The sequence below is a fragment of the Talpa europaea genome (genome assembly GCF_964194135.1).
Source record: "Talpa europaea genome assembly, chromosome: 12".
Classification (NCBI taxonomy): Eukaryota; Metazoa; Chordata; class Mammalia; order Eulipotyphla; family Talpidae; genus Talpa; species Talpa europaea.
This window is the reverse complement of record NC_140079.1, coordinates 85,189,586-85,217,563: the sequence shown is the minus strand read 5'-3', so window position 1 is coordinate 85,217,563 and position 27,978 is coordinate 85,189,586. Positions and strand designations below refer to the sequence as shown.

General features: G+C 41.2%; 1 protein-coding gene across 1 annotated transcript; it reads right to left on the bottom strand.

The window, feature by feature from the left end:
• Positions 1-945: 945 nt before the first annotated feature.
• ARPC1A (actin related protein 2/3 complex subunit 1A) lies at positions 946-27,842 on the bottom strand (the record flags this gene model as incomplete). The annotated part of the gene is made up of 9 exons (XM_084250893.1): positions 946-984; positions 2,735-2,825; positions 5,759-5,952; positions 6,172-6,247; positions 8,514-8,726; positions 11,148-11,255; positions 14,575-14,797; positions 19,091-19,193; positions 27,819-27,842. 9 exons carry the CDS (start codon positions 27,840-27,842, stop codon positions 946-948), a joined length of 1,071 nt encoding a protein of 356 aa, XP_084107019.1.
• Between the last annotated feature and the right edge of the window lie 136 nt (positions 27,843-27,978).

Below are 27,978 nucleotides of genomic sequence, written 5' to 3'. Positions count from 1 at the left end.
TGAGGATATGGTGTCCTTGGAGAAGCAGTTACTAGTGTCCATGACCACAGCTGTGTTTGAATCACTGCTCGAGTACTTCTGCGCCAGTGAGACCAGAACACGGCCATACTCAAGGCTGCTCCATACTTACTGACTTTGGTATTCATTTATATTTGCAACTCTTAAGATTCTCAGTCCCAGAGCATCAAACTTTGTGCCTGATTATGATGAAAGTAACTAAGTTTGGGTACAATAATTACTAAACCAAAATTATAACATGCTCCTTTTCTTATTGCACACTCCCTCACGCACACCATTTGCGGGTACACTGGAGTCGGCGGGCTGCCCTTGCTGTGGACACAGGGTGTAGGGGCCAGACTTCGGGTCTCTGAACAGGCCCCTCATGGACTTCCTACTCGGTGGAGCAGGGTTTCTCTGCTGCTTTGCATGCAAATGGGAACAGCATGCCTACTTTGCAGAAATATTGCAATATTAACAGATAACATTCAGCAAACAGTTCTTTGGTTAAACATTACCAAAAAACTAGTCATTACCAAAAAACTAGTCTTCCACCCATATTTTTCTACTAAAATCAGAAACGACACAAGGAAACAATTCCAAAATCACATTCAGTATTTTTATTTAATTTTTTAGCAATTTACATTATCTTCCCACCCTTTCCTTTAAGTTAGTGTGACAATTTTCCATAATTAACTACTTAAAGAGAAGCTTTGGTCAAAAATGGAATGAAATAGCACAAACAAAAAAACAAAACAAAATTCAAATCACTGCTGCTTTTAACAAACCAACACTTTCACCAATTATATTCAAACAAAACACACAAACATTTGCGAGATATGTCTTCAGTGTTTCCTTGCGGCTGGTCTGCTCACCATCATGCACATGGTGGGCCGCCGTCAGTGACATCTGTCAGTTTGTTATGCTGATCCCGAGGCTCACTCAGCTTCACATTATCCGAAGGCCCTGGATGGAAGACTCTAAGGTCTTGAAAATGGCAGGAAGAATACCCATCATTACTGAGGACCGTTCATCCTAGGGTTTCCCCATCACTACACTTTGCTCCCTCCTCCTGGGCTTAAGTGCAGACCCAACGGCCCCCAGATCTGGCTCTCCTCCCTTCCCTGAGACTTGCTCTCCCAGGACACTGGCCTGCAGACTACCCAGAACAGCTGGGCCCTGCAGGGCTGTGCTCCCTTGTTCCCAGCCCACACTCCTATTCTTGGGGCACATTCTTCCAAACTGTGTTCCTTGCCCTTACTGATGAGAGCCATCTGTGTGCATGTCCCTTGCCCCTACATGTCCTGACGGCAGGCACTCTTTTTTTTTTGAGGCCACATAGCAGTCAGCCTAGTACAGAACACAAAACAGGTGCTCAAAAGGGTATGGATTAGAGAAAAAGGCACTGGGACTTTCAAGTCTGTACACTCACAGAAAGGGGACTTTCAAGTCTGTACACTCACAGAAAGGGAGAAAGGGACTTGATCTGAAGGAGCAACAAATGAGAGGGGAGTTCTAGCAGCTGGTGGGGCAATGACACAGGACATAAAGCATGTGAAGAGAGAAAGGGGAGACACATCAAGGAAGAATGTTTTCCAAAGAGTTAAACCTAGACTGGTGTCCAACACAGTCTGCTACAAAAACAGTAGTCAAGTTTTCTTCAAGAGTAAATGGGCATCTGGGCCTCCCCGGTGGCACAGTGGTTGAGCGCTGGGTTGCGAGGCTGCCCGCAGCCTCTGCAGCACCGGTTCGATCCCCAGCTGCTCCCCGGCCACCGGAGGAGGGTCCCACATGGCGTGCAGACCTCTCCTGCCGCCCGCTGCTCCCCTCAGCAGTGTACTTCGGTCCTTCTGCCTGTTCTGCTCCCTGCTCTGGCTCTGGTGAATTCTCTCACCCTCCCGCGCTTCTGACTGTACCCAGTGCTTGTATAAATAAATAAATAAATAAATAAATGAATCTTAAAAAAAAAAGAAAAGAAAAGAAAAAGCATTATTACTAATTGTTTAAAAAAAAAGGAGTAAATGGGCATCTAGAAGTATTTATTCAAACTCATTAAGAAAGTGCGATTTCTTCTGTTAATGATTTTGGGTTTCTTTCCTTTTTTTCCCCCAGATTTATTTATTATTTATTTATGTGTACAAGAACTGGGGACCAAGCCAGAGGTATGGGGGATCAAAGGATTCACTAGGGATGGGGGGAGGGCGCAGAACAGGCAAATACACACTGCTGAGGGGAGCAGCAGGCAAGACAGGCCGGGATCGAACTCACACTGCAGTGCCTGGCGATAGCTTGATTTTAGGTTTTAAAGACAACTACTTTGAGCCTCCCTGGTGGCACAGTGGTTGAGCGCTGGGTTGCAAAGCTGCCCGCAGCCTCTGCAGCGCCGGTTCGATCCCCGGCTGCTCCCTGGCCACTGGAGGAGGGTCCCACATGGCGCGCAGACCTCTCCCGCCGCCCGCTGCTCCCCTCAGCAGTGTACTTCGGTCCTTCTGCCTGCTCTGCTCCCCGCTCTGGCTCTGGTGAATTCTCTCACCCTCCTGCGCTTCTGACTGTACCAGTGCTTGTATGAATAATAAATAAATAAATCTTTTAAAAAATAAATAAATAAAGACAACTACTTTGATGGCCTATGTTTCTGATGTGTACTGGGCTTGACACTTTGTTCTGAGAAATGAGAAACACTATTCTCATGGGGGGAGTTTTGATACCAAGATTTATTCTAAAAGGTAGAAAATACCTTAAAATCCCAAATTGTCATGGCTCCATCGATGCCAGTAGTGCAAAATTTGCGACAGTCTTGTTTGTCCACTTCATAAATAGACACTTGACTGAAAAAAAAAAACACAAAAAACAAAACAGCAAAAACCAGTGACTATAAGGTAAGCGGTAGAAGTGAGCCCCAACCTTCATGTTGAATAGTGCAAGGAAATGAATTGTCCATCGACTCTCAAATATTAAGTTGCCCTTCAATATTAGGCCATGGCAATCTGACTCAGGAAATACACAAATGAATTTTATTAATGGATATCCAGAAAAGGTAAGACTGACAAAAGGCAAATGCTAAGAACCTGTATTAGTGAGAGTGGTGTGGAAAAGCAGGACCAGCCAGGCCACACAGCAAGCAAACTGGGCAGCAGAGTGCAGGCAGCACCACAGTCATGACTGAAATGGAAACATTTTTTTTTTTTTTAAACTAAAGGCATGATAAAACATGACTGAGATCCAAGTGGCTCAAAACAAAACAAACAAACAAACAAAAAAATCCCCAAATCACCCTCTAAGAACAGTCAAGGCATACAGCCAAGCGTGCTGTCTGCACTGAGCCAACATTATAAACGTTAGCAACAGTCAAGACATGCCATAAGAGTCCCCCTAAGCAAAGAGAGGAATAGATAATGAAACAACTCGTCTTAGTGTATCTGAAAAACTTTGAAGAAAATCAATTCCATAGCTCAGACAATATTTCTTTCTCCTTTGAAATATCTGCAATTTATCCCTCTGGGGAAGTGATGGCAAACTGTAGCACAGTTGCCTGTTTCTCTATAGCCTGTGAGCTAAGAATGGCTTTTTCAATTTTAAATGGGTGGAAAACATTTCAAAGATTATTATTTCATGACATGTGAAAATCAAATCTCAGAGTCCACAAAGCTTTACTGAAATTAGTCCACAGTCATTTATGTACATAAAGTCTATGGCTGCTTTTGTGCTACAAGAGCTGAGCTGAGTAGTTGTGATAAAGAGTGCGCAGCCCCTCAGAGCCTAAATTATTTACTATCTGGTCCCTTGCAGGAAAAAGCTGGCTGAGACTTTAATAAAGAAAAATAAATAAATAAACTGGATAAGCCAAGGAGGAGGAAAAAAGTTGGCTGACTCTTAGCTCTAGAGCAATGAGAACTTAATGTCTGCAAATAAAAGTAAACATGCCAATCTGCAAGGGTCTGTCATTTTATTTTTAACCTAAAAACCTCAAAAAGGCAAAAGAGCCATTTCCTTCCTGATACAGAATCTGCAGAGAAACTGAAGAAAAGTCAGAAGAATTTTCAAAGTCATTCAAGACTGAAACGTGGAACATAGATAGGAAGCAGTTCTGCTATGCCTTCAAATTATTACTTTTCAGTTGAGCACAAACATTTTCAACCTACTTTATGTCCAGCAGCCCTTTCCACTGAACATGAGGAAAAGCACAGCCTGCATTTAATAATTCGCTCAAAGAGAAAGTTGAGAGGTTTCTTTCATTCCTGCTATCACATCACCACAGTGACGGTATCTCATCACAAAAGGTCAAGCAGAAAATCCTACACAATGGAAAATCCTGAACACAATGACTTAGAACGTCAAGAATATGTTGCATTTCTCCTCTAGATTAAAAAAAAAAAATCAAGCTTTTGGAACAAAAGTTTTACTGTCTTATATAATCACTCGTGCCTGATGAAAAGTTAAGTCAAGAAACTTCTCAACTTTGTCATAACGATGCCAAGAAATTCTGTTTCTCTAATTAAATGAGATTCTTACTTGTATATGTTACTTGAAATCCATGTTGAAACGATTGCTAGAATTACCTTTTCAAACAGGATTTAACTATACTTCTTGCCATGTGTCCATTACCAGAGGAATATGACCTTGGAAAGGTTTCCTTTAGTTCTCCATCAGGTTTCTGCGGATGCAAGCCCCAGGAAGAGGTTGCACTGAGACCCCACCAGCTCCCAAGTCCACAGGAGATCTGTACTCCTTCTATGTGAAGCATTATATTATCTGCACCCCAAAGATGGAATGACTAGGTAGGGTGCTTCACACATTATTATCAGCTGGAAAGCAGAGCCCACGGTTGGCAATCTATATATTTTTCGCTGCTCTGGTTCCTGAAGGGACATCTGGGCCCATAGTATACAGAACTTTCACAGGGACCCAAGAGGAAACAATGACAGAAGAAGGGCTTCTTGGCCACTTCTCTACCAATGATCAGGGTCCTGGCTATAGGTGTGAGACAGGGCAAGCAAGGGTTATTAGGCAGTTTTAGGGACAGTGCAGGAGGGGACCTCTGAAGAATTTAGGGAGGCTTCAGAGATAAGGACAACCAAAGAAATATAACCAATTCCATTAGGAAAACAAACACCCCAGGACCACGAATAATATTAATACTGTTAATGATGGTCCTGGTTTTCTTCAGGTGATAAAGGGAGGTGGAGACTGGAGAAATGGAGAGTGGTTTAATTTATGGACACATTAGAAGGGCAGCTGTTTAACTTCAATGCAGGGATGCCCATCCAGAGGACTGGGCCATAAATTTAAAGATGCAACTAATGGGGAAAGAGAAAGCTGTTAGATAAGGAATGTGAAGATCCCGCACTCAGTAGCAAATTAAGTAAGACAGCCGAGAACTAACCAATCACAAAGAGACTGGTGAAGTTTTAGAATAATGAGGGAAAAAAGGTATATATTCCCTGAAACACAATTCCACTTTGGCTTCCTTGCCCCTCCCAGGCCTGGTTCCCTGGCCTGGGAGTCCCACTTTATTTCTGTTCTTTTTCTCCTCAATAAACTTTTTATTCTAAACAAACCTGCCTTTGCTCGCTTGCTTGCCTGAGCGTCTGCGAAGTTCCTGCTGTGGCTTCGTGAGACACCAACCGTGGGGGGTCTAGCGGCTGGGGCTCAGAGCTGTCCTGCAGCCTGGAATCAGTTCCTGGCTGGGAGACTAGGCCTGGCAATTACAGTATCAGGTGGAATCTAGGGAGTCAGATCCTAGTACAGGGTGGGCACCTACGTGATGCTATTCTGGTGCAGCGTCTCCAAGGCTGTATTGCGGTCCTCAGTGGTGGCCCTCTTGTCCATGTTGCGGAAGCGTTCCATGGCAGACATGTTACGTTGGATGCTCTGTTTCGGAATGTCGAGCTTGGAGACGAAGGTCAAGCAGCCACGGTCATCATAATTAAAGAGCATTGGGCAGCAATCATGGCCCTGAAATAAGATATCAGTCAGCCCCTGAAGGGTATCTGCTGGCCCACCAACCCCTTAGCAGACTGCCCCCACCACAGGTGTCTCTTACTCTTAAAGGCTGTTTCTTTTCAAAGGCTGTTCTACTTTGTGCCAGGGCATAAAGTCATAAAGCACACATGGTTCCTGCTCTAGAGAATTAAATACAGTCTACTGCAAGGAAAGATGAAGAGAAATACTTACAGCAGCCACAACACTGTTCTCCGAGACAAATGATACGCTCAGGAGGGGCAGGAACTCTGTTTTCAGAGTTGAGACCCTGAACACAAGAACGCTTGTTTAACAGAGATGACATGACCATGAAGCTTCTTACTAGGCACAGCAGATGACAAAGGTCCCATTCTCATAGAGACTCTGGCAGTATAAACCAATACTATGATAAAAGCAGCCCCATGACCTATATTTTCAGGAATCTCAGGCATGCAACAACCCTGAGGCAACCTGTAAAATCAAAGGCCTCTGGCTCCCTGGAGCCTGTGCCCCACCCACCTGAGGCTGCCAACTTCTGACAAAGTGGTTTGCAGTTTGGGCCCCAGTGAGCCTCTATTCTTTCCCATTTCTATCCTTGCTCCATGCCCCTTCGCTCACTCGTCATCTCTAGTCCTCTTGCTTCTCCAAAGTCTACCCCATCTTTGAAGTTTAGCTCAAATTTGATCACTCCATGAAGGTATCCTGAATCACTTCAGCTTAAAGGGCTCCTCATTTCTCTGATCAACTACAGTTCTTATAGTCACTGTCACTGATGACTGAATGTCTCTCCTCACCTGTGCTCACTGAGGGCTTGTAGTAGCAGAGTGGAATACCACATTTATTAACAGAATACAACCTATTCTCTTCCCTCTGCCAGGTATTTGTACTGTATTAGGAGTTAGGGCCATCATGATGAACAAGACAATCTTAGCCAATCAGGCACTCACACTCTAATGGGCTGTGCACGCGCGCACATGTATGCTTAGTAGTTATCTGCCCCAGCACCTGAACAAAAGGTCACAAAGATATGGCAGGCAAACACACTGAGTGATGAATTTCGAGCCCATAATTTCATGTAAAAGATGATGATGCATTTTGAAAATTAACTGTGTTTTAGGATACCCCTTTCTTTCCCCCAATACTGTTGGTACTGGGTTAAAGGCCTAACACCTCCTCTTAAGGCCTTACTGTGGCACACCTGGCTCTTATGTGAAATATTGGTTTGAGGATAAGGATGGAGGACATAATCTGACCTGCAGGACTGGAAAAGCCCAATACAAATCAGTATGAGGGTAGACACATTAAAAGCTTATTATGCATTATAGTAGAACCATGCACACATCAAATAAATATGACATTAAAATATTACTGAATGACAAAAGGCAAATGACTGTAAAATATTATTGAAAATGAAAAAGATTTATGTATATTTATATAGAGAGAAATCTAAAAAGACTGTATCATTTATAATGGGGAGAGGTTTAAAAAAGCATTAAAAATTTGAAAACAATTCAATCTAGCAAGGAAAGTAATTTTCTCTCTGAAATGGCACTTTGCTGCCACTGTGCAATAAAGGGCATCAGTCACCTGATGTGATGGATTCTTGGCACACAGACGTTAAGTCAGTTTTACTTTAAAGGTAGGTTACTTTTAGCTGCTACAGGAAAGATTCATCAGGAACCAAGATTCGTAAGAGAAGGATTCTAATCCTTCTCTCTTCTTTAATGTGCAACAAGCAAGTCCGCATTTTGACATCTGTCAAGAGTCCCAATGCTCCCCTTTGAGGCTGAATGGTACCTCCGTCACAAATGAGTCATGGAATCTCAAGTTTCAGCACACACCAGAAAAAGTGGTGACAAGGGTTTTAAGCATTACTGAATGAAGTCCCAAATTAATGGAGTCATTATTTACCGCCTACACAGGGCAGGCCACATCCCCTACTTAGCTTCAGGCTGGTAGAAGACATTTATATTGTAAAGAATTCAAAATAACAGACTAAAGCGGCTATTTAAAGCAACTCTTATCAGTAGCAACTACAAAGATTCTTCAAAGGAATCACTATCAGAACTTCCACTAAGCATTGCTTCTGAAGGGGCCTCCCTAGTGGTGCAAGGGGTTAAGTCTAAGCACAATGAAACTGCAACAGGAGTTCGATCCCCGGCCAGGGAGCAAACCCACATGGTGCAGCAGATCTCTCCTATCTTGCCCACTGCTCCCCTCAGCAGTTTATTTCAGTGGGTCAGCCTGTTCTGCTCCCCACTGTCTCTGGTGAATCCCTCACCTCCCCCACTCCTTACTTCTGGCCTACACCCTCTTGTCTGCATAAATTAAAAAAATAAATGTTTTAAAAAAAATTGTTTCTGGAAATGAAATCTCTTTAAAGTTTTCCCAAATGGACAATCTAAATGTTTGTAGCTAGAAAGGCCGCCTTGCAGTTCTGAGTGGGGATTTTACACTTGCATCCTGCACTTAAACCCCAGGAAAGGCAGACTTAGTTCAACTTGTGAAAGATACTACTCCACTCCGTAACTCCGAACAAAAAGGCAAATACTTACTGCACACTTTTTGAGGCATCAGCAACAGACACAGTGCTGTCGTGGCTGACCCAGGCCAGGCGGCTGCCACTGGCAGAGAAGCTAACCCCATGCACCCAACCACCAGTGCCACTGCCACCGAACTCTGACATCAGCTGACCAAAAGGCATCTTGCTGCCCCAGGGGGTACTGGCTGGTTTTTCATCAACTTCTTTAATGTAGGCAGAAAATACTCTGTAGTTTAAGGAGCAGGGAGAGAAAAATGAAAAAATATGCATGTTATTTGTACACAGGCGGCTACTGTAAAGTGCCCCAGAGATTGATTCATAAATACAAACACAATGGACAAATTCAGATACACAAAGCTTTTAAGACAGGGAGTGATTCTTGGGCCTCCCTGGTGGCGCAAGAGGTTAAGATGCAGCCTATGAAGCTATCCGCAGCCACTGCAGCACAAGTTCAATCTCCAGCCAGGGAGCAACCCACATGGTGCAGCAGACCTCTCCTGCCTCGCCCGCTGCTCCCCTCAGCAGTATATTTCAGTCAGTCTGCCTGTTCTGTGCCCCACTCTGTCTCTGGCGAATCCTCTTACCCCCTGCACCTCTGGCCTGTACCCCAGCGCTTGTATGCATAAATAAATCAATCTTTAAAAAAAAAAAAAAAAAAAGACAGGGAATGGTTCTAATGGCTGCCTACAGGCCAGTCCAGATTTGGTAAATCCTACTCATTTACAGAGACAGATATTCATGGAGCACCCACGCTGTGTCAGGTACTACTCTGGGACCAGAGTTCCAGAGGGAACACAAAAAGTCCTCCCCAAAACGAGAGCACATTTTGGGGGAGGATCTGCTGTCCCTTCACTCCCTTGCTCACGCAGAACCGTGCTAGGCAGCACTACATTCTTTCCTGTTTAATTGTTTGCCCCTCTGCAACAAACCAGTGCTATTAACCCAGTTAAAGAAAGAGGGACATTCAATGAGAAAGCCAAGGGAGGTCAATGAGAAAAAGTGGGCAGGTTCTCCCTGTGCTGTCAGGTAGAGGCCTGGGTTCACTTAGCCCTCAGGCCCACTGTCCCACCTCTGTGTCAGATACAGTATGGGATGAAGGTCAGTCCTGTACATGCTGGTGTCATCAGTATCTTTCTTGAATTCCATGAACTGTGCATGAGGATGTTTTGACTCAAAGTAGGGAGATAGGATAAAGAACAGCCGGAATCTATGCTTTTAGTTTCCCTTTGGCCCTCCAATATGATTTCTACTTTGTACGTCTTCTCATCAAAACTGTCTGAACCTAAAACTCCCTAAACAACCTGGGGTACTTCTCCTCAAAATGACAACAGTAGTGGCAACTCTGCTGGCAGGGCACTCATGAGGTGAAGGGCACAATCACTTATCTATCAGTTAGATGGTGTGACCTTTGAAACATTCTGCTTTAAATCAGCATCCTGGTGGCCACACTTTAGTCATGAAAGGCCAGGAAAGAATTGGTTCTCAGCTGTGGACTTGAGAGTGTGAATGGAACAGACTCCTACCCACAGGACCACAAGTCAAGGTGAAGTTTATTTCTGGAAACACTGTTAACAAACCAGATTTTTAGACAGGCTGGTAAGTCAGATGGAGTGTTTAAGTAGTACTTACTTCCATCTTATCTAAGGAAGCTAGAATGACCCTGGATAACAAATCACAAGCAACAATACTCCAAATATATATATAAAAAAAAAAATCTACAGAATGCCTGTGTCTCTTCACCATTACACTGGTTCTTAAGCAGAATCACCAATCTTTTATTAAAGAGTGCACTGATACTTCTGTACCCCATTCCCTAAGCACCTCCCCCATCTTCCAAAAAACAAAACAAAATAAAAAAAACTCTTGGGTATTGGATATAAATCCCTAGTTAGCATGAGCCATGTTTTCTGGAAACTCTGTACACAGCCTACTGAAGAAGGATGCATCCTATCCTCCAGCCTACCAGTGTCAACATGAAAAAAAAAAGCATTTATTTGCTTTTCTTTTGTCTAAGGAAAAAAAAAATCTTCTCGATAAAAAACAACTTTAAAAAGCAATTACATGGGCGGGGAAAAGAGGGCTTGGGGTCAAAATAAGGGGGTTGTAATTGTATGGGGAATATTAAAAAAAAAGCAATTACATGGCATGGTCCTTAAAACTCTTAGCAAAGTGGCTGTGTTTCTTTTAGTCTCATGCTAAAGAAAAATCAAAAGCTTTAAATGAAAAGGAACAGCACAATAATAGCTCAGCAGTACACTGTTCAGTTCTGTTTTGTTAATCTTGGTTTCATGCTAGAATTTGCTGAGTTTGCTGCATCAGTTATGAAATGAGAAATAACAGTGTGGTCAAGGGCATGGGGACTCTGCACCTCCATCCACACCATGGATGTTCTAAGGAAGAACACCCTGGCCCCCACCCTGCATATGCCTCCTCTGTACTTCCAAGTGCAAGGCTGTCTACTTTAGCAATTTATGTTATTGCTTTGGTAGCTCCTTTTCTAAATCACAAATTCCCTTCACATCTGAGCCCCCCATGGTGCCTAGCCTGGTGCCTTACAAAGAAAAGGAGCTTACTTATAAATAAGTATCTGTTGAAAAATGAACAGGGAAAAGCTCAAATCTGTCTACCAATTCTCATTTGTTCCCACCTGCATTTGAAATCGCATGATCCTGCTGCCAGCAAAACATTGTTAGGGTGCCAATCCAAGCTGAGCACCGTGGAGCGAATTGGCTTTTTTATGTGCTTGCTTACCCACCTACAAAAGGAGAAAGTTCATTTTAGCTCATCTGTACATCAAGCAATAGTCCCCAAATGACCTACAAATATGCCAGGAGAAAATGCCCAAGCACGGCTCTCACGCAGCTATAGAGCTATAGGTCTCCAGAGAAAAGGCTCATTTTTAAAGTCAGAGAGGAAAGGCCTCCCTGATGGCGCAAGGGGTTAAGATGCAACCTATGAAGCTGTCCCCAGCCACTGCAGCACGAGTTTGATCCCCGGCCAGGGAGATAGCCACATGGTGCAGCAGACCTCTCCTGCCTCGCCCACTGCTCCCCTCAGCAGTGTATTTCAGTCAGTCTGCCTGTTCTGTGCCCCACTCTGTCTGTCTTTCATCCCCTGCACCTCTGGCCTGACCCCAGTTCTTGTATGCATAAATAAATCTTTAAAAAAAAAAAAAGTCAGAGAGGAAGAAGACCCATAACCTATGCCTTCCTTCCATTCCTTGCTTTTTAGTCTTTGACATTCTGTTAGAGCAGCTGGTTCTGCATTTTTCCGGTTACCAGGGACCCTCATTAGCAAGTACACTTAAGGATTAACTCTGGTACTGTCCCATAGAGTTTAGGATTATGGGTGACTTTTAACCTGTAGAATAAAAATTGAGATTAAAAAACTGGACTTTGGGCCTCCCCGGTGACGCAGCGGTTGAGCGCTGGGTTGCGAAGCTGTCCGCGGCCTCTGCAGTGCCGGTTCGATCCTCGGCTGCTCCCTGGCCACTGGAGGAGGGTCCCACATGGCGCGCAGACCTCTCCTGCCGCCCGCTGCTCCCCTCAGCAGTGTACTTCGGTCCTTCTGCCTGCTCTGCTCCCCGCTCTGGCTCTGGTGAATTCTCTCACCCTCCCACGCTTCTGACTGTACCCAGTGCTTGTATAAACAAAACAAACAAACAAACAAATAAAAAAAAAACAAAAAAAAAAAATGCCTCTATTTAAAAAAAAAATAAAAAAAATAAAAAACTGGACTTTTATTACATTCAGTTACTTGTTATTTCATTTTGGGTTAAGTTTGGGTCATAAGCTCAATTTCCTTTCTGAGGGAAAGAAGCTACAAATTATTTTTTATTTTTTTCATAAAGAAATTACAACCAAGAAATTAGCAAAGCCTCTTATAGGGAATTAGTTCTTAATTCTCTAGCTCTACTCAGAAATTTTATTTATTTCTAAGATCAGTCACTATTTTGGCTTAAGAAATTCAATTTCTGCTTGCAAACTGCTGTTTAAAAACCAATTGTGTTCTGTTTCTTTTTTAAAGATTTATTTATTTTATGTATACAAGAACTGGGATACAGGCCAGAGGTGAGGGGGTGAAAGGATTCACCAGCAAGAGTGGGGAGCACAACAGGCAAATGTACTGAAACACACTGCTGAGGGGAACACCGGGAAAGACAGGAGAGGTCTGCTGCACCATGTGGGTAGCTCCCTGGCCAGCCGGGGATCGATCTTGTGCTGTAGAGGCTGTGGGTAGCTTCACAATGCTGTGCTTAACCCCTTGCACCACCAGGGAGGCCCTCATGCTCTGGTTTCTAACAGCTGACAGACTTCATACTGTATGAAATCCATTCCTTGAATGTTAAATTACTGTTGTATAGAATCTTTTTCTTAGGAACTTATCTTTAAAATTTCATTCTGAAAAGACAATTTTCTGACTTGTTTTATAATGTATTTAAATTCAAAGCTTCTATGGGTTGTTTTAAAGCACTTCTGTTCTACCGATGAAATGATGTTCACTGGCTGCGATGCTCCCCTGAACATGCAGTCTGTTCAAATAACAATGTTGTACTATACAGTAAACCCCAATTATCTATATCGTACTATACAGTAAACCCCAATTATCTATATCGAAGAATATTTTTCTTTTTTTTTTTTTTTAATTTTCTAGAGGCATGTCTTATTTATTTATTTTTATTTATTATTTTGTTTGTTTGTTTGGTTTATACATGCACTGGGTACAGTCAGAAGCGTGGGAGGGTGAGAGAATTCACCAGAGCCAGAGCGGGGAGCAGAGCAGGCAGAAGGACCGAAGTACACTGCTGAGGGGAGCAGCGGGCAGCAGGAGAGGTCTGCACACCATGTGGGACCCTCCTCCGGTGGCCGGGGAGCGAACCGGTGCCGTCGAAGAATATTTTTCAATGAATAACAATGCGAACAATCACTGATGTTAAAGTTACCTAGGAAGAAAAGTAATTTCTTATCTGTTCATTAAAGTAAGCCTGCATTCCGATTTTTAGCAGGCAACATTTCATTAGCCTTTACATAGGCTTCAAAGAAAAATGTATCTCTTGAATTCATAATTCAATCTTGTTGCAAATCCAGACTCTCTTTTTAAAGAATCAAAATTCCTAGGATTTTACTAAATTACAATTATGATAATCCCTTCCTTTTTGTTTCAGCAGAAAGCAAATAGTAACACTAATACAAAGATTAAAGTGTACTCTGCTATTTTTAGTACAGACACAAACACTGCCAGTTTAGTACTAAGGGACAATTCCCTGGTGAAGGGTATGAGGGTACCACACCACCCCAGAGCATGCCAGCTAGAGCAACATTGTATTCTTATCAAAGTAAGCAGGAAGAAGTTAAAATGAGTTACTTACTGGTCTCCCTGGTGGCACAGGGGTTAAGTCTCAGCACTATCACTGCTACAGCCCCAGTTCTACCCCCAGCCAGGGAGCTGACCCACACACAGTGGGTCAGCAGACCTCTCCTGTCTCGCACGCTGCTCCCCTTAAGAGTGTATTTCAGTAAATATGCCTGTTTTGCTCCCCACTCTATCTCTGGTGCATCCTCTCACCCTACACCTCTGGGATATACCCCAGTTTTTCTATGCAAGAAAAAAAAGTTAATCATAAAACAAACCTCTGTATTTTGATTGGTTCAACTACAAGTGATTTACTTCAAAAAATGCACAACCACCTGACTATATTTCCTAGATTCTTATCAAATTTTATTCCAATACTTTAAACAAATAACTGCTGCACCAAGACACAGATCTGATCAGCAAATAAACTTTAAAGAAAGCAAGATGTTATCTGTGAGAATTCTAGATATTTTTAGTGGATGGTGAGTAAAAAAATCATTCTGAGGGCACTGAGAATCTTTCAAGTTTATAATTTCTATCCCAAGTAAGAAGACAGTATGGAGTAAGCAATGCATCTTACAGAACAAACAAGCTAGGCTATCCAGATAAGGAAAAACTAAGTTATAGTTAAGTATTCAACCAGTACCTCAAGATGTCACCAGAAACACTGCAATGCAAATGCGTAGCTCTAGAGAAATAAAAAGTCTTCAGAAGTTGCTTACCAGTCATTTTCAGACTCGAAGTAACAAACAGAAATGAGTCGTGCTCCACTTCCCACGGCAAATTTGTTCTCTAGTGGGGACCACTTGACAAAAGTCGCTGCACGATTAATTCTCAGAATCACCAGGGTTGGCTTCCAGACACCATCTTTCTGACTCCAGACATAGGCATTGCGGTCTGCCCCACAAGTAACGATGCGGTCGCTCTTGGGAGCCCAGTCGATACCTGCAAATAAGATGAGGTTGTCATCTGCTTTGCACAGCCAGTGACAAATGCCATGGTGCAGGCAGTGGGCACTGCACCTAAAACAAAGACTATAAGTCAACATCTCCATTAGTCATAGATCCTAGTGACTATGAAGCACAAAGACTATTCACTCATTCACTTACATGAATAGTCAGCTAAATTATTTGTACCATTAAAGGGAAAAAATACAGGGGAGTATATTTTAGTGATGTGTATTTTTATTTTAAATCCATTCATTGTAAGACAGATTTGCAGTCTTCTTTACTAGATTTTAAATTATTCTTATTTTTTTTAATTTATCCTTTATTTATTTGTGCATACAAGAACTGAGGTACAGGCCAGAGGTGTGGGCAGGGCTGATGAGAGGATTCACCAGAGACAAAGCAGGGAGAACGGGCAGACTGACTGAAATACACTGCTGAGGGGAGCAGCAGGCAAGACAGGAGAGTTCTGCTGCACCATGTGGATTAGCTCCGTGGGCAGGGATTGAACTCGTGCTGCAATGGCTGCCGATTGCTGATAGCTTCATAATGCTGAGACTTAACCCCTTGCACCACCAGGGAGGCCCGCAACTAGCAATTTACAGGAAATACAAAGAACAGAGGAATATGTACAACACAATGGGATTTTGGAATCACCCAAATCCAGGCTGTGGGAAACAATATGGCACAAACAACCCGATTTCTTAAATATCCTAACAGTTTATAAAGGAAAACAGAAGGAACCCGATAATCAAAATGAAACAAAAAGACTTAAAAAGACATAGAAACTGGTCATGTGTATAAAACAGACTATTATAAGGTCTCCTGGGGATGCAGGAATTGAAGTCTCAGTGCTATCAAGCAATCACCAGGCTACTGTGGCATGGGGTCAATCCTGGCCAGGGAGCTGGACCACATGGTGCAGCAGACCTCTTCTGTTTCTTCACCCACTACTCCCCTTGGCAGATATTTTGGTGGATGTGCCTGTTCTGCTCCCCGCTCTGTCTCTGGTGAATCCTCTAAGTCCCGCACCTCTGGCCTACACCCCAGTTCTTGGATGCATTAATAAATAAAAAAATAAATCTTTAAAAGATAACAACAATGAATGACATTTAAAAAAGACTATTGTATTAATTATTGAAAAGAAAAGTCCTTATATTTTGGAGATAAACTAAAATATGAAATGACAATGTCTGGGATGTACTTCAAAATAGCACAGGAAAAGGAAAAGGGAGTTGAGAACAAGACTGGCTGTAAGTTTGTAATGTTGAATAGGGGTGGGGGATTATATAGGGGCACATTACGCTATTTTATTTTTCTTGCCTGTTTAACCTGTCCACACTAAAATATCTTTTCAAAGGAGACAGTGATTAACATTTAATACAAAAGAAGACTCACAGAGGAAAAAAACAACAGAACTCTGATATCCCTTTGATATTTGCCATATTTTTTTCTCTGCAGTACTGACAAGTCTTTTCTTCTAGAAAGCTTCAGAAGATACTTTTTTTCCTGCAGTTACCACCTTTCTGAGAAAATAAGTTCTATCCTGGTCTGTCACAGAGTTATATTTAGATTTTTCCAATAACATTTTTTCAGATCAAAAAAAAAAAAATGTCTTTTGAACATTTGGACAGAAAACAGGCCCAAGATCAAATGATTCCAAAAGGGAAGAGGGGAGCAAAAGGGCACAACATATCATGATGTTTGGGACTCTTTTTCTGGTCTTTCATCTGAGCTCTTTCTCATTAAAAGTATTTCCTAATGCTAAAATACCCATTTTAAATATGTGTTCTTATTTTTAGGTTGTAAGGTCACTTGCAAAGGGCTTAAAATAGGCCAAATCTAATAGAAACAAGGCCGTGGGAAAGTACAGAAACAAAAATAGAAATAGTTCTTTGGTACTAGTTCCATAAGTTAGTTAGTTGGTTCCCAGTGCTCACTAATACCCCATACAATCAATGGCAAAAGCAAGAAAGGATGGTGACAAGTTTTTGCTGGGGAATACAATGTAAAGGGTGCAGGAGGTCAAACTAAGCTATATTTTTCTCTGATTTAGAAAAAGGATATTTTAATGTTAATCAATGTATTAGGGGATTAGAGGTAAAATTTCAGGGTCAAAAAAAATTTCACTATTGGTGCATCTGCTGCCCAGTCAAGTCACTGAGGAGAGGAAAACCCCAACAATGCAGTGAGAAATTTGTAACCAAAAAGTTATGGAGAGTGAGGTTTTTTCTTTAAAGATTTATTTTATTTATTTATGCATACAAGAGCTAGGGGTGTAGGTCAGAGATGTAGGGGTGAGAGGATTCGCCAGAGTCAGAGTGGGAGCAGAACAGGGAGATCTTCTGACATACACTGCTGAGGGGAGCAGCAGGTGAGTGGAGAGTAAGTTTTGATGTGCTTAGCCAAACTATTTAAAGCAAGAGTTTGAGTCAACTCTGCCAGAAAATAGAATAAAGCAGAAACGATAGAAGTAATGATTAAAGAACAAGAGTGCTTTCTGAATAGAACAATTTAAGTGAATATATATTCTTAAAAAATAGCCAGATATGACTTAACCATAAAGCAACACTCTCATGAAATCTGGCACCAGGATTTGGTTCACTAAATTCTGAAAACCATTGTAAAATTTCTCCATTTTAACCTCTTATTCCTCCTTCTTTATATAATACTTGTTTAATGGAACTCAGTAGTGCTATGCTTGTCATTTCCATCCATTTATTCATTGATACTTTCTGTCAAAGACAAAAGTTAATGTACATTCAGGAATGTACATTCCTGTCTTCTACAAATCAGTAAGAAAAAAACAAAATGGAAAGGGTTAGGAGTTAAGAAAAGTGAAGTCATGAAAAAGGAAACCCAAAATGGCTAATAAACATTAGAAAATATGCTGAAGCTGTTAATCAGGAAAATACAACTTATAGAGACATTACCTTTCACTCATCAGACAGTCTGGCCATGATCAAATATGTGTAGAACTAGGAAAATTAGTACCTTCAAACAGGGTGTGGGGATAAAGTCAATCTGATGGTGCCAAGCTAAGCTGAAGATATGCATACACCTGTGGTGACTAATGGTCATACACATTCCAAAAACATCTGCATAGGGATGCTTGATTTAGCACTTCAACACAAAAGCCAAAAAATGGAAACCACCTAATACACCCAAAATGAAGGAAAGCGTAAATAAAAGAGGTATGAAATGCTAAACAATAGTTAAAAGGAAAAAAACTTGATCTGGACATAGCAACATACATAGAGCTCAGAAACAATTGTGGAATGCAAAAGCAAGCTGTAGGAACTGATTTATATGATGCCATTTAGACAGCATTTAAAAATATTAGCCAACAGTACTATAGATTGCTTACAGATAGAAATACATGTATGTTTAAGAATGAAAAACGGACTGGGACAATGCATACCAATTACAATTACCAAATTACAAACTGCATTCTGGAGGAGAGGAATAGGACGGTGGTGAAGAGACTACCATTTTCTGAAATAATATTTCTTATTGTATCTTCATTTCCTAAGTATTTTGGCACAGAAAAAGGATAGTTAATTCTGGGTTGTAGGAATATGGGTGCTCATTATGTCACTGTCTTTTTCAAGAGTCTGGAATGTCTTACTACGCCCAAAAACAACATGCAGGAAACTTTTGGAAGACACTGTGTTCCCTCATCAGTTGGGAACACAGTTTGGCTTACAATGACACAGCTGACATGCTGACTAGTTTTCACTTTCAACATCTTATCTCCTACTCACAAATTTTTAGTCCTTAGAATAGGTTCCGTGCTTTCCATAACACCAGTAGAGCACTGCAATTTAGCTAAGCTAAAAGAAGTGCTTAAAAAATGAGATCACTATTGTATTTTCTCAAGTTTTGTAAATAAAACTCAGCAAATGCTGCAGTCAACAAATGTCTTTAAAAATTATAGCAAACCTACTTTACTAGGTTGTTTAATTAAACAGCACTAAATTTGAAAACATCTGGGCCTCCCCGGTGGCGCAGCGGTTGAACACTGGGTTGCGAAGCTGCCTGCAGCCTCTGCAGCGCTGGTTCGATCCCCAGCCGCCGGCAAGGGTCCCACATGGCACACAGACCTCTCCTGCTGCCTGCTGCTCCCCTCAGCAGTGTACTTCGTCAGTCTGCCTGTTCTGTTCCCTGCTCTGACTCTGGTGAATTCTCTTACCCTCTCGCGCTTCTGACTGTACCCAGTGCTTGTATAAATAAATAAATCTTTAAAAAAAAATTTAGAAAATATCCTAATAATTAGCTCATGGGTATCTACCTGTGATGTGTCCATTATGCTCCTTGAGTTCATGAGCTTTCACCCACTGGCTCCCATTCTTCTTATATATGTGGACTTCATGATTGTTGGGGCTAAGGGCAATCTCTGGAGAAAAAAGTCAAATAGTTAACACTCAAAACTGTCACACACACAAAAAAGAAATGTTACATCTGGTATTTTAAAAACAGATTAAAGAAATAGGAAAGCTGTTTAAAAAAAATGATTTCTAAAAGTCACCCCTGAAGAATTCCTTTTAGTATTTTTATGTCTACTTGGAACTGATACTTAAAATGCTTTGCAAAAAAATGAAATTAAAACAAATTATTTTACCAAAGATATATACAACTATCAAAGATTCTAACCTGTAAGAAATAAACAATATTACTCTACTTAGTTGATAAAATTTTAGCCCACATTAAAATTTTAATTCTCTTGTATAACATTATTAGAAATAAATATTTACTTTCTGTTAGTCTTTCTGAAATAGCTGATAGACTCTTGTTGCTGCTATCATGGACCCAGGATGGAACCACTAGTTTATCACAAAAACTTGCTTCTCATTAATAATATTGAAAATTTCCTTTACAATAAAGCCAATTAAACTTGTAAAAATTAAAAAATATTTTTAAGTTATCAACACTTTATTGTTCTTCATTTAGCCCTCATTTAATAAGTATTTAAAAAGTATTTTATTTATTTTTTTGTTTTCTTTTTTTTAAAATAAATTTTATTATTTTTTTTCTTCTTTTTTTTTTTATAGAGGCATGCTTTATTTATTTGTTTGCTGGTTTGTTTGTTTGTTTGTTTATACATGCACTGGGTACAGTCAGAAGCGTGGGAGGGTGAGCGAATTCACCAGAGCCAGAGCGGGGAGCAGAGCAGGCAGAAGGACCGAAGTACACTGCTGAGGGGAGCAGCGGGCGGCAGGAGAGGTCTGCGCGCCATGTGGGAACCTCCTCTGGTGGCCGGGGAGCAGCGGGGATCGAACCGGCGCCGCAGAGGCCGCGGGCAGCTTTGCAACCCAGCGCTCAACCACTGCGCCACCGGGGAAGCCCTAAAATAAATTTTATTTTTATATTCCCCATACAATTGCAATCCCCTTATTTTGACCCCAATCCCTCCCCTCCCCGCCCCCCACTCCCCATAGAGTGTCTCTGGTTCATAGTTTTTTGTTGATTTTGATTTTCACTTTCTTATGGTTATTCATTTTCCTGGTCCCTTATTTAAGTTTTCTAGATTCCTGCTATGAGACCATCCGGTATTTTTCTTTTTCTTTCTGGCTTATTTCGCTGAGCATGATCCCTTCCAGTGCTATCCATGTTGATGCAAATTGCATGTGTCTATCTTTTTTGAATGCTGAGTAATATTCCATGGTGTATATGTACCACCTCTTCTTGATCCAGTCATCTATTTTTGGGCATTTGGGTTGTTTCCAAAGCTTAGCTATTGTAAACAGTGCTGCTATAAACATAGGGGTGCAGGTGCTCTTTGGAATTGATGTTTCTGTGTCCTTTGGGTAAATACCTAGGAGTGCAATTGCTGGATCATATGGAAGCTCTATGTTTAGTCGGTCCAGAAATCTCCACACAGCTCTCCATAGTGGTTGCACCAGTTTGCACTCCCACCAACAGTGCAGGAGAGTTCCTTTTTTCTCCACATCCTCGCCAATATTTGTTGTTGCTAGTTTTTTTAATATGTGCCATTCTCACTGGTGTAAGATAGTATCTCATGGTAGTTTTGATTTGCATTTCCCTGATTACAAGTGATGTTGAACATTTTTTCATATGCCTGTTGGCCATTTGCATTTCCTCTTCAGAGAAGTTTCTTTTTAGCTCTTCTGCCCATTTTTTGACTGGATTATTTTCTTTGTTGTTGTTGAGTCTCATCAGCTCTTTGCAGATTTTTGTGATCAGTCTTTTATCATTAGTGTTGTGTGCAAAAATGTTCTCCCAGTCGGTGGGGTTTCTCTTTGTTTTTGTTATTGTCTCTTTTGCTGTGCAGAAGCTCTTTAATTTGATGTAGTCCCAGCTGTTTATCTTTGCCTTCACTATCACTGCTTTGGGTGATGTGTCTGTAAAGATGTCTTTGATGTGCATATCACGAAGTGTTTTGCCTATATTTCCTTCTGTGTATTTTATGGTTTCAGGTCTTATGTCTAGTTCTTTAATCCATTTTGAGTTGATTTTTGTGTATGGTGTGAGGTAGTGGTCAAGCTTCACTCTTTTGCATGTAGCGACCCAGTTTTCCCAGCACCATTTATTGAGCAAACTTTCTTTGCTCCAATGCATATTCTTTGCTCCTTTGTCAAAGATTAGTTGACCATAAATCTGTGGGTTTATTTCTGGATTTTTTATTCGATTCCATTGGTCTGTGTGTCTGTTCTTGTTCCAATACCATGCAGTTTTGATGATTATGGCTTTGTAGTATAGTTTGAAGTCTGGGAGTGTGATGCCTCCATTCCCTTCTTTTTTAAAAAAGCATTTTAAAAGTAAATACCAGGCATTTTTCATTTCATCCATAAATACTTTAATGTTTTTCTAACAGAAGAATTTGCATATTACCTTCATACCATTTCATTCAACAAAGGTAATACTAATTCCTGAGTATTATGTGGTATTCTGTCCATGTTCAGTTTTCCTGTGTTCTAAATTTTAAGTTTGTCTACTTGAATCAGAATCCAAAGTTGGTATATTGCATTTGATTCTGGATCTTAAATTTCTTTTAAAGTAGCCCCTATTTCTTTTTCCTCCATGCCTTTTGTTCAAGAAAGTAGGTATGTTTTATAGAATTTTCCACATTCTGGGTTTAGCTGACTGTATCCTTGTGATATCTTTTATTTATTTATTTTTAAAAGATTTATGTATTTATTCATATAAGCACTGGGTACAGTCAGAAGCGCGGGAGGGTGAGAGAATTCACCAGAGCCAGAGCGGAGAGCAGAACAGGCAGACTGACCAAGTACACTGCTGAGGGGAGCAGCAGGCGGCAGGAGAGGTTTGCGTGCCATGTGGAACCCTTGCTCGGCGGCCGGGGATTGAACTGGTGCTGCAGAGGCTGTGGGCAGCTTTGCAACTTAGCGCTCAACCATTGTGCCACTGGGGAGGCCCCCTTGTTATATCTTTTTTTCTAAAAAAGATTTATTTATTTATTTATTTATTTATTTATTTATTTATTTATTTATACAAGCACTGGGTACAGTCAGAAGCCTGGGAGGGTGAGAGAATTCACCAGAGCCAGAGCGGGGAGCAGAGCAGGCAGAAAGACCGAAGCACACTGCTGAGGAGAGCAGCAGGCGGCAGGAGAGGTCTGCGCGCCAAGTGGGACCCTCCTCCGGTGGCCAGGAGCAGCTGCGGATTGAACCGGCGCTGCAGAGGCTGTGGGCAGCTTCGCAACCAAGCGCTCAACCGCTGAGTCACCAGGGAGGCCCCCTCTTGTGATATCTTTTAATCTGTGTTTCTGTCCTTCATGTTTTCTGTAAACCAGTAGTTAGATTTAGAACCTTGACTTTAAAAATTTAGTCGACTGATATTTTTTGGTAAGAATGTTTTATAATAGAGCTAAGTGCTTATCACATGAGGAGGTATATACTATCTGGTTATCCCAATTTTAGTGACAAAGATTTACTAGTGAGTAATAATGGTGTATTATTAGCATGATCCACCCATTATAAAGTTCCTAATAAATCTTTCACATAGTAATTTTATCAGCCATTAAGAGCATCACTTTTTTCTGTAGACAGTTTTTTTTTTTTTAAAGATTTATTTATGCATACAAGAACTGGGGTACAGGCCAGATGTGTGAGGGGGTGAGAGGATTCACAAGAGACAGAGTGGGGAACAGAACAGGCAGAATGACCCACATGGCGAAGCAGACGTCTCCTGTCTCGCCTGCTGCTCCCCTCAGCAGTGTATTTCAGTCAGTCTGCCTGTTCTCGTGCTGCAGAGGCTGCGATTGCTTCATAGTGCGGTGCTTAATCCATTGCGCCACCAGGGAGGCCCCAAAATGAAAATATTTTTAAGAGAAATCTCTTGGACCAATCTGAAATACTGAGTGTGTGTGTGTTACGTATCATGGAGTTTTAGACTTGTATTGATATTTTTTCCTTTCTAGTTCATCTATTCTAAAACATCTATTAAAAAATATATTTTCTTAAAATTAGGATTTAATTTTAATTAGGAGTCACATTTAAGGTCAATCATTTAACAGTTTCCCCACCTACTATACCCCTCCTTAGGAAAATTACACCTGTTTTTATAAATGAAACTGCAGAACTGAATAAATATCTAGCTTGAAATTCCTAAGGTTTTAAGTGCTTTCTGGAAACAAGTTACATAATTCTCTCAATTTCTAGGATGCATATAGGGATTTCAAAAGTCAAATCCAAATTTAAACCTGGAAAACATTATAAACTTCAAATTATAATGCGACATAAAAAATTTGACTTAGTATACTTAATCTACCAAGGAGTTTATTTTATTTTATTTTTTTAAAGATTTTATTTATTTATTTATTTATTTATTTATTTATTTATTTATTTATTTATTTATTTATTTATTTATACAAGCACTGGGTACAGTCAGAAGCGCGGGAGGGTGAGAGAATTCACCAGAGCCAGAGCGGGGAGCAGAGCAGGCAGAAGGACCGAAGTACACTGCTGAGGGGAGCAGCGGGCGGCGGGAGAGGTCTGCGCGCCATGTGGGACCCTCCTCCAGTGGCCGAGGAGCAGCCGGGGATCGAACCGGCGCTGCAGAGGCTGCGGGCAGCTTTGCAACCCAGCGCTCAACCTCTGCGCCACCGGGGAGGCCCTCTACCAAGGAGTTTAAATGAGAACAATAACTTGCATTTCCATTAAAAATAATTGGAACTACTCCAAAAACCTATTTTTAAATGGAAAAGTGAAGGGCCTCCCCTGGGGGCGCAGCGGTTGAGGGCTGGGCTGCGAAGCTGCCCCCAGCTTCTGCAATGCCCATTCGATCCCCGGCCACAGGCGAGGGTCCCACATGTCGCTACAGACCTCTCTTGCCGCTCCCGCTGCTCCCCCCAGCCATGTATTTCATCAGTCTGCCTGTTCTGTTCCCTGCTCTGGCTCTGGTGAATTCTCTCACCCTCCCGCGCTTCTGGCTGTACCCAGTGCTTGTATAAATAAATAAATAAATAATTTAAATAAATAAATAAATAAATAAATAAATATATAAATAAATAAATAAACGGAAAAGTGAAGACAGAATACAGAGGAAACTTAACTTGGAAGCTTTCTGAGATGATCACAAAACAGAAGCTCTAGAGTCACTATGCTGCTATATTTCACATTTTCAAATATCTTATACAGAGGCTCATTTCTAGATTTTTACTTGGAGTATACCATTTATGTACCAAGGATTTACTTGAAACTAAAAGTTGCTTTTTAAAAAAAATAGTGGCTATTTAGGTTCAAAATAATTCTAGCTGGTTTCTTTGCAGAAATAATGTCAACCTAAAATTCATACAGGAATAAAAAGGACCCAAGAGAGCCAAAACAACTGAGAAAGAAGAAAACTGGAAATATACTTCCCAATTTCAAAACTTATTATAAAGCTATAGTAACCAAGAAAATGTGGTCCTGGCTTTAAACTAAAATAAAGACAGTCCAATAAATCTTCACATTTACAGTTAACTGATTATTGACAAAAAAGTGCCAAGATCAGTGGGGGTTGGGAAAGAATAGTCTTCCATGATTTGGATAATGACACGCAAAAGGGTGAAGTTGAGCCCCTTACCTTACACCACATATAAAAACTAACTCAAAATGGATCCAAGACCTAAACATAAAAGCTGAAACTGTTAAGACTCTCAAAGGGAAACAAAAATATACATCTATATGACCTTGAAATAAGTAACAGCGTCTTAGAATCACCAACAAAGGAAAAATAAATTGGACTTACACAACATTAAAAATATTTGTGTGTCAAAGGAGAACATTAAGAATGTGAAAGACAACCCACTGAATAGAACATATTTGTACATCTAACATCTGATAAAGGACTATCTAAAAATATATTAAATATTCTTGCAACTCAACAGTATAAAGACAACCCAATTTAAAAAAATGGGTGAAGGATCTGAATAGACATTTTTCAAAAGAAGATACACAACTAACTAATAAGCATGTGATAAAATGCTCATCATCATTAGTCATCAGGGAAATTCAAATCAAAACTAGAAGCTACTTCTACTTTATAAAATCATTAGGATGGCTATAATCAGAAAGACATACAATAACAATTTTTTTTTTTAATTTTCATTTTTGCATGAAAGAACTGGGGTGTAGGCCAGAGGTGTGGGGATGAGAGGGTTCACCAGAGACAGAGTGGGGAGCAGAACAGGTGGATCTACTGAAATACACTGCTGAGGGGAGCAGCGGGTGAGAGAGGAGAGGTCTGCTGTGCAATGTGGGTCAGCTCCCTGGCCAGGGATCAAATTCAGGCCATCGCGGGTGATAGTGCTGAGACTTAACCCCTAGGCCATGAGGGAGGCCCCCCAATAACAAGTTTTGATGAAGATGTGGGGAAACTGGAACTCTCATACACTACTAGTGAGAATGTAAAATATTGCAGCCAGTTTGGAAAACAGTCTGGCAGTTCTTCAAAATGTTCACCAGTTATATGACCCAACTTCAATTCCAAGGAATATACTCAGGAGAATGGAAAACATGTCCATATAAAAACTTGTGTATGAATGTTCACAGCATTATTATTCATAACAGCCAAAAATCAAAACAACCCAAAAGTCCATTGGCTGATGAATAAACAAAATGTGGTATGTCTGTATAACATTATTTAGTCATAAAAAGCAATGAAGTACTGTACTGATATATGCTATAACATTGATAAACCCTGAAAACATTTATACTCAGGGAAAGAAGCCAGAGGCAAAAAACCTCATAATGTATGATTCCATTTATACACAAAGGCCAGGGCCTCCCCTGGTGGCGCAGCAGTTGAGCACTGGGCTGTGAAGCTGCCCACAGCCTCTGCAGTGCCAGTTCGATCCCTGGCCACCAGTGAGGGTCCCAAATGGCGTGACAGACCTCTCCTGCTACGCTGGCTGCTCCCCTCAGCAGTGTATTTCCAGTCTGCCTGTTCTGTTCCCTGCTCTGGCTCTGGTGAATTCTCTCACCCTCCCGTGCTTCTGACTGTACCCAGTGCTTGTATAAATAAATAAATAAATCTTAAAAAAAAAAAAAAAAAAGAGTACTAAAAAAAAAAAAATATAATAATTATACACAAAGGCCAGACTAGGCAAATCCATGGAGACAGACAGTAGACTGATGGTTGTCTAGGACTGAAGTTTTGAGGAAAAATGAGAATGACTGCTTATGGGTATAGAGTTTCATTTTGGAGTAATGAAATATTCTGTAATTAGATGACTATTACATAATTCTGAATAAAGCCAACAAATTGTACACTTTAAAATGGTTAAATTTTATGTTATTGACTTGTGCCTCAACAAAGCTGCTGTTTAAGAAAAGACAGTGAATATATTTTAACATAGACATAGACACTTCTGTTGCCTTTTGTAGATGTTTGATTTTTTTTTTTTTAATAGAGGCATTCTTTATTTATTTATTTATTTGTTTGTTTGTTTGTTTTGTTTATACATGCACTGGGTACAGTCAGAAGCGCACGCGGGAGGGTGAGAGAATTCACCAGAGCCAGAGCGGGGAGCAGGGCAGGCAGAAGGACCGAAGTACACTGCTGAGGGGAGCAGCGGGCGGCAGGAGAGGTCTGCGCGCCATGTGGGACCCTCCTGTGGTGGCCAGGGAGCAGCCGGGGATCGAACCGGCGCTGCAGAGGCCGCGGGCAGCTTCGCAACCCAGCGCTCAACCGCTGCGCCACCGGGGAGGCCCTGATTTTTTTTTTTTTGACTCATCAGATTACCTGTCACTTTGTTTGCTGTACAGTGCCTATTTCTAAGAATTTTCTCCATCTGAGCTAAAAAACTAGAAATGCAAAATTATTACAAATAACACAGTGAATGCAATTTAATATTGCTCTCAGTACCTCAGGAGCAAAGCATGTCTCTGAAACAGTTTATTTCTAGTTTCTAACATTCTGACTAAATAAATGCTGCATGAGTGTGCTGATACTACATATCCATTCCATGACCATTAGATCAATGAATGATGTCTCTGATATAAAGTGTTCTCCAAGTAGTATTATAGAAAAAAGGAGATAAAGATCCAGAAGGCTGGGCATCTCCAGTGGCGCAGCGGTTGAGCGCTGGGTTGCGAAGCTGCCCGCAGCCTCTGCAGCGCCAGTTCGATCCCCGGCTGCTCCCTGGCTGCCGGCGGAGGGTCCCACATGGCATGCAGACCTCTCCTGCCGCCTGCTGCTCCCCTCAGCAGTGTACTTCGTCAGTCTGCCTGTTCTGTTTCCCGCTCTGGCTCTGGTGAATTCCCTCACCCTCCCGCGCTTCCGATTGTGCCCAGTGCTTGTATAAATAAATAAATAAATAAATCTAATTAAAAAAAAAAAAAAAAGATCCAGAAGGCTTAGGAGCTAGCAATGGCTCTGACATTAACTTGGTCACTGCAAAGTCCTCCCAACAGTCTAGGCCTTGATTTCTCTATGTATGAACTAAAGAGCTGACAAGTTTCCTTCTGATTCTCTGTCTATGTCCTTTTTACATATAACAATGAAATATACGATCACTAAAAGTGCCTAAAGAGCAAAGTTAATAGCATACTTACGAGTGCGATCCCTGTTCCAGGCATGACAGGTGATTGGCTCTAGTAAAAACTGATGCAGAGACATTCCTCTTAGTGTTTTCAAAGAATGGAAAGCTGCAACGAGCAACAGAAAAAAAAAAAAGCATTTAAAATGCAAGCAACCAATTTGTAAAATGTCTGG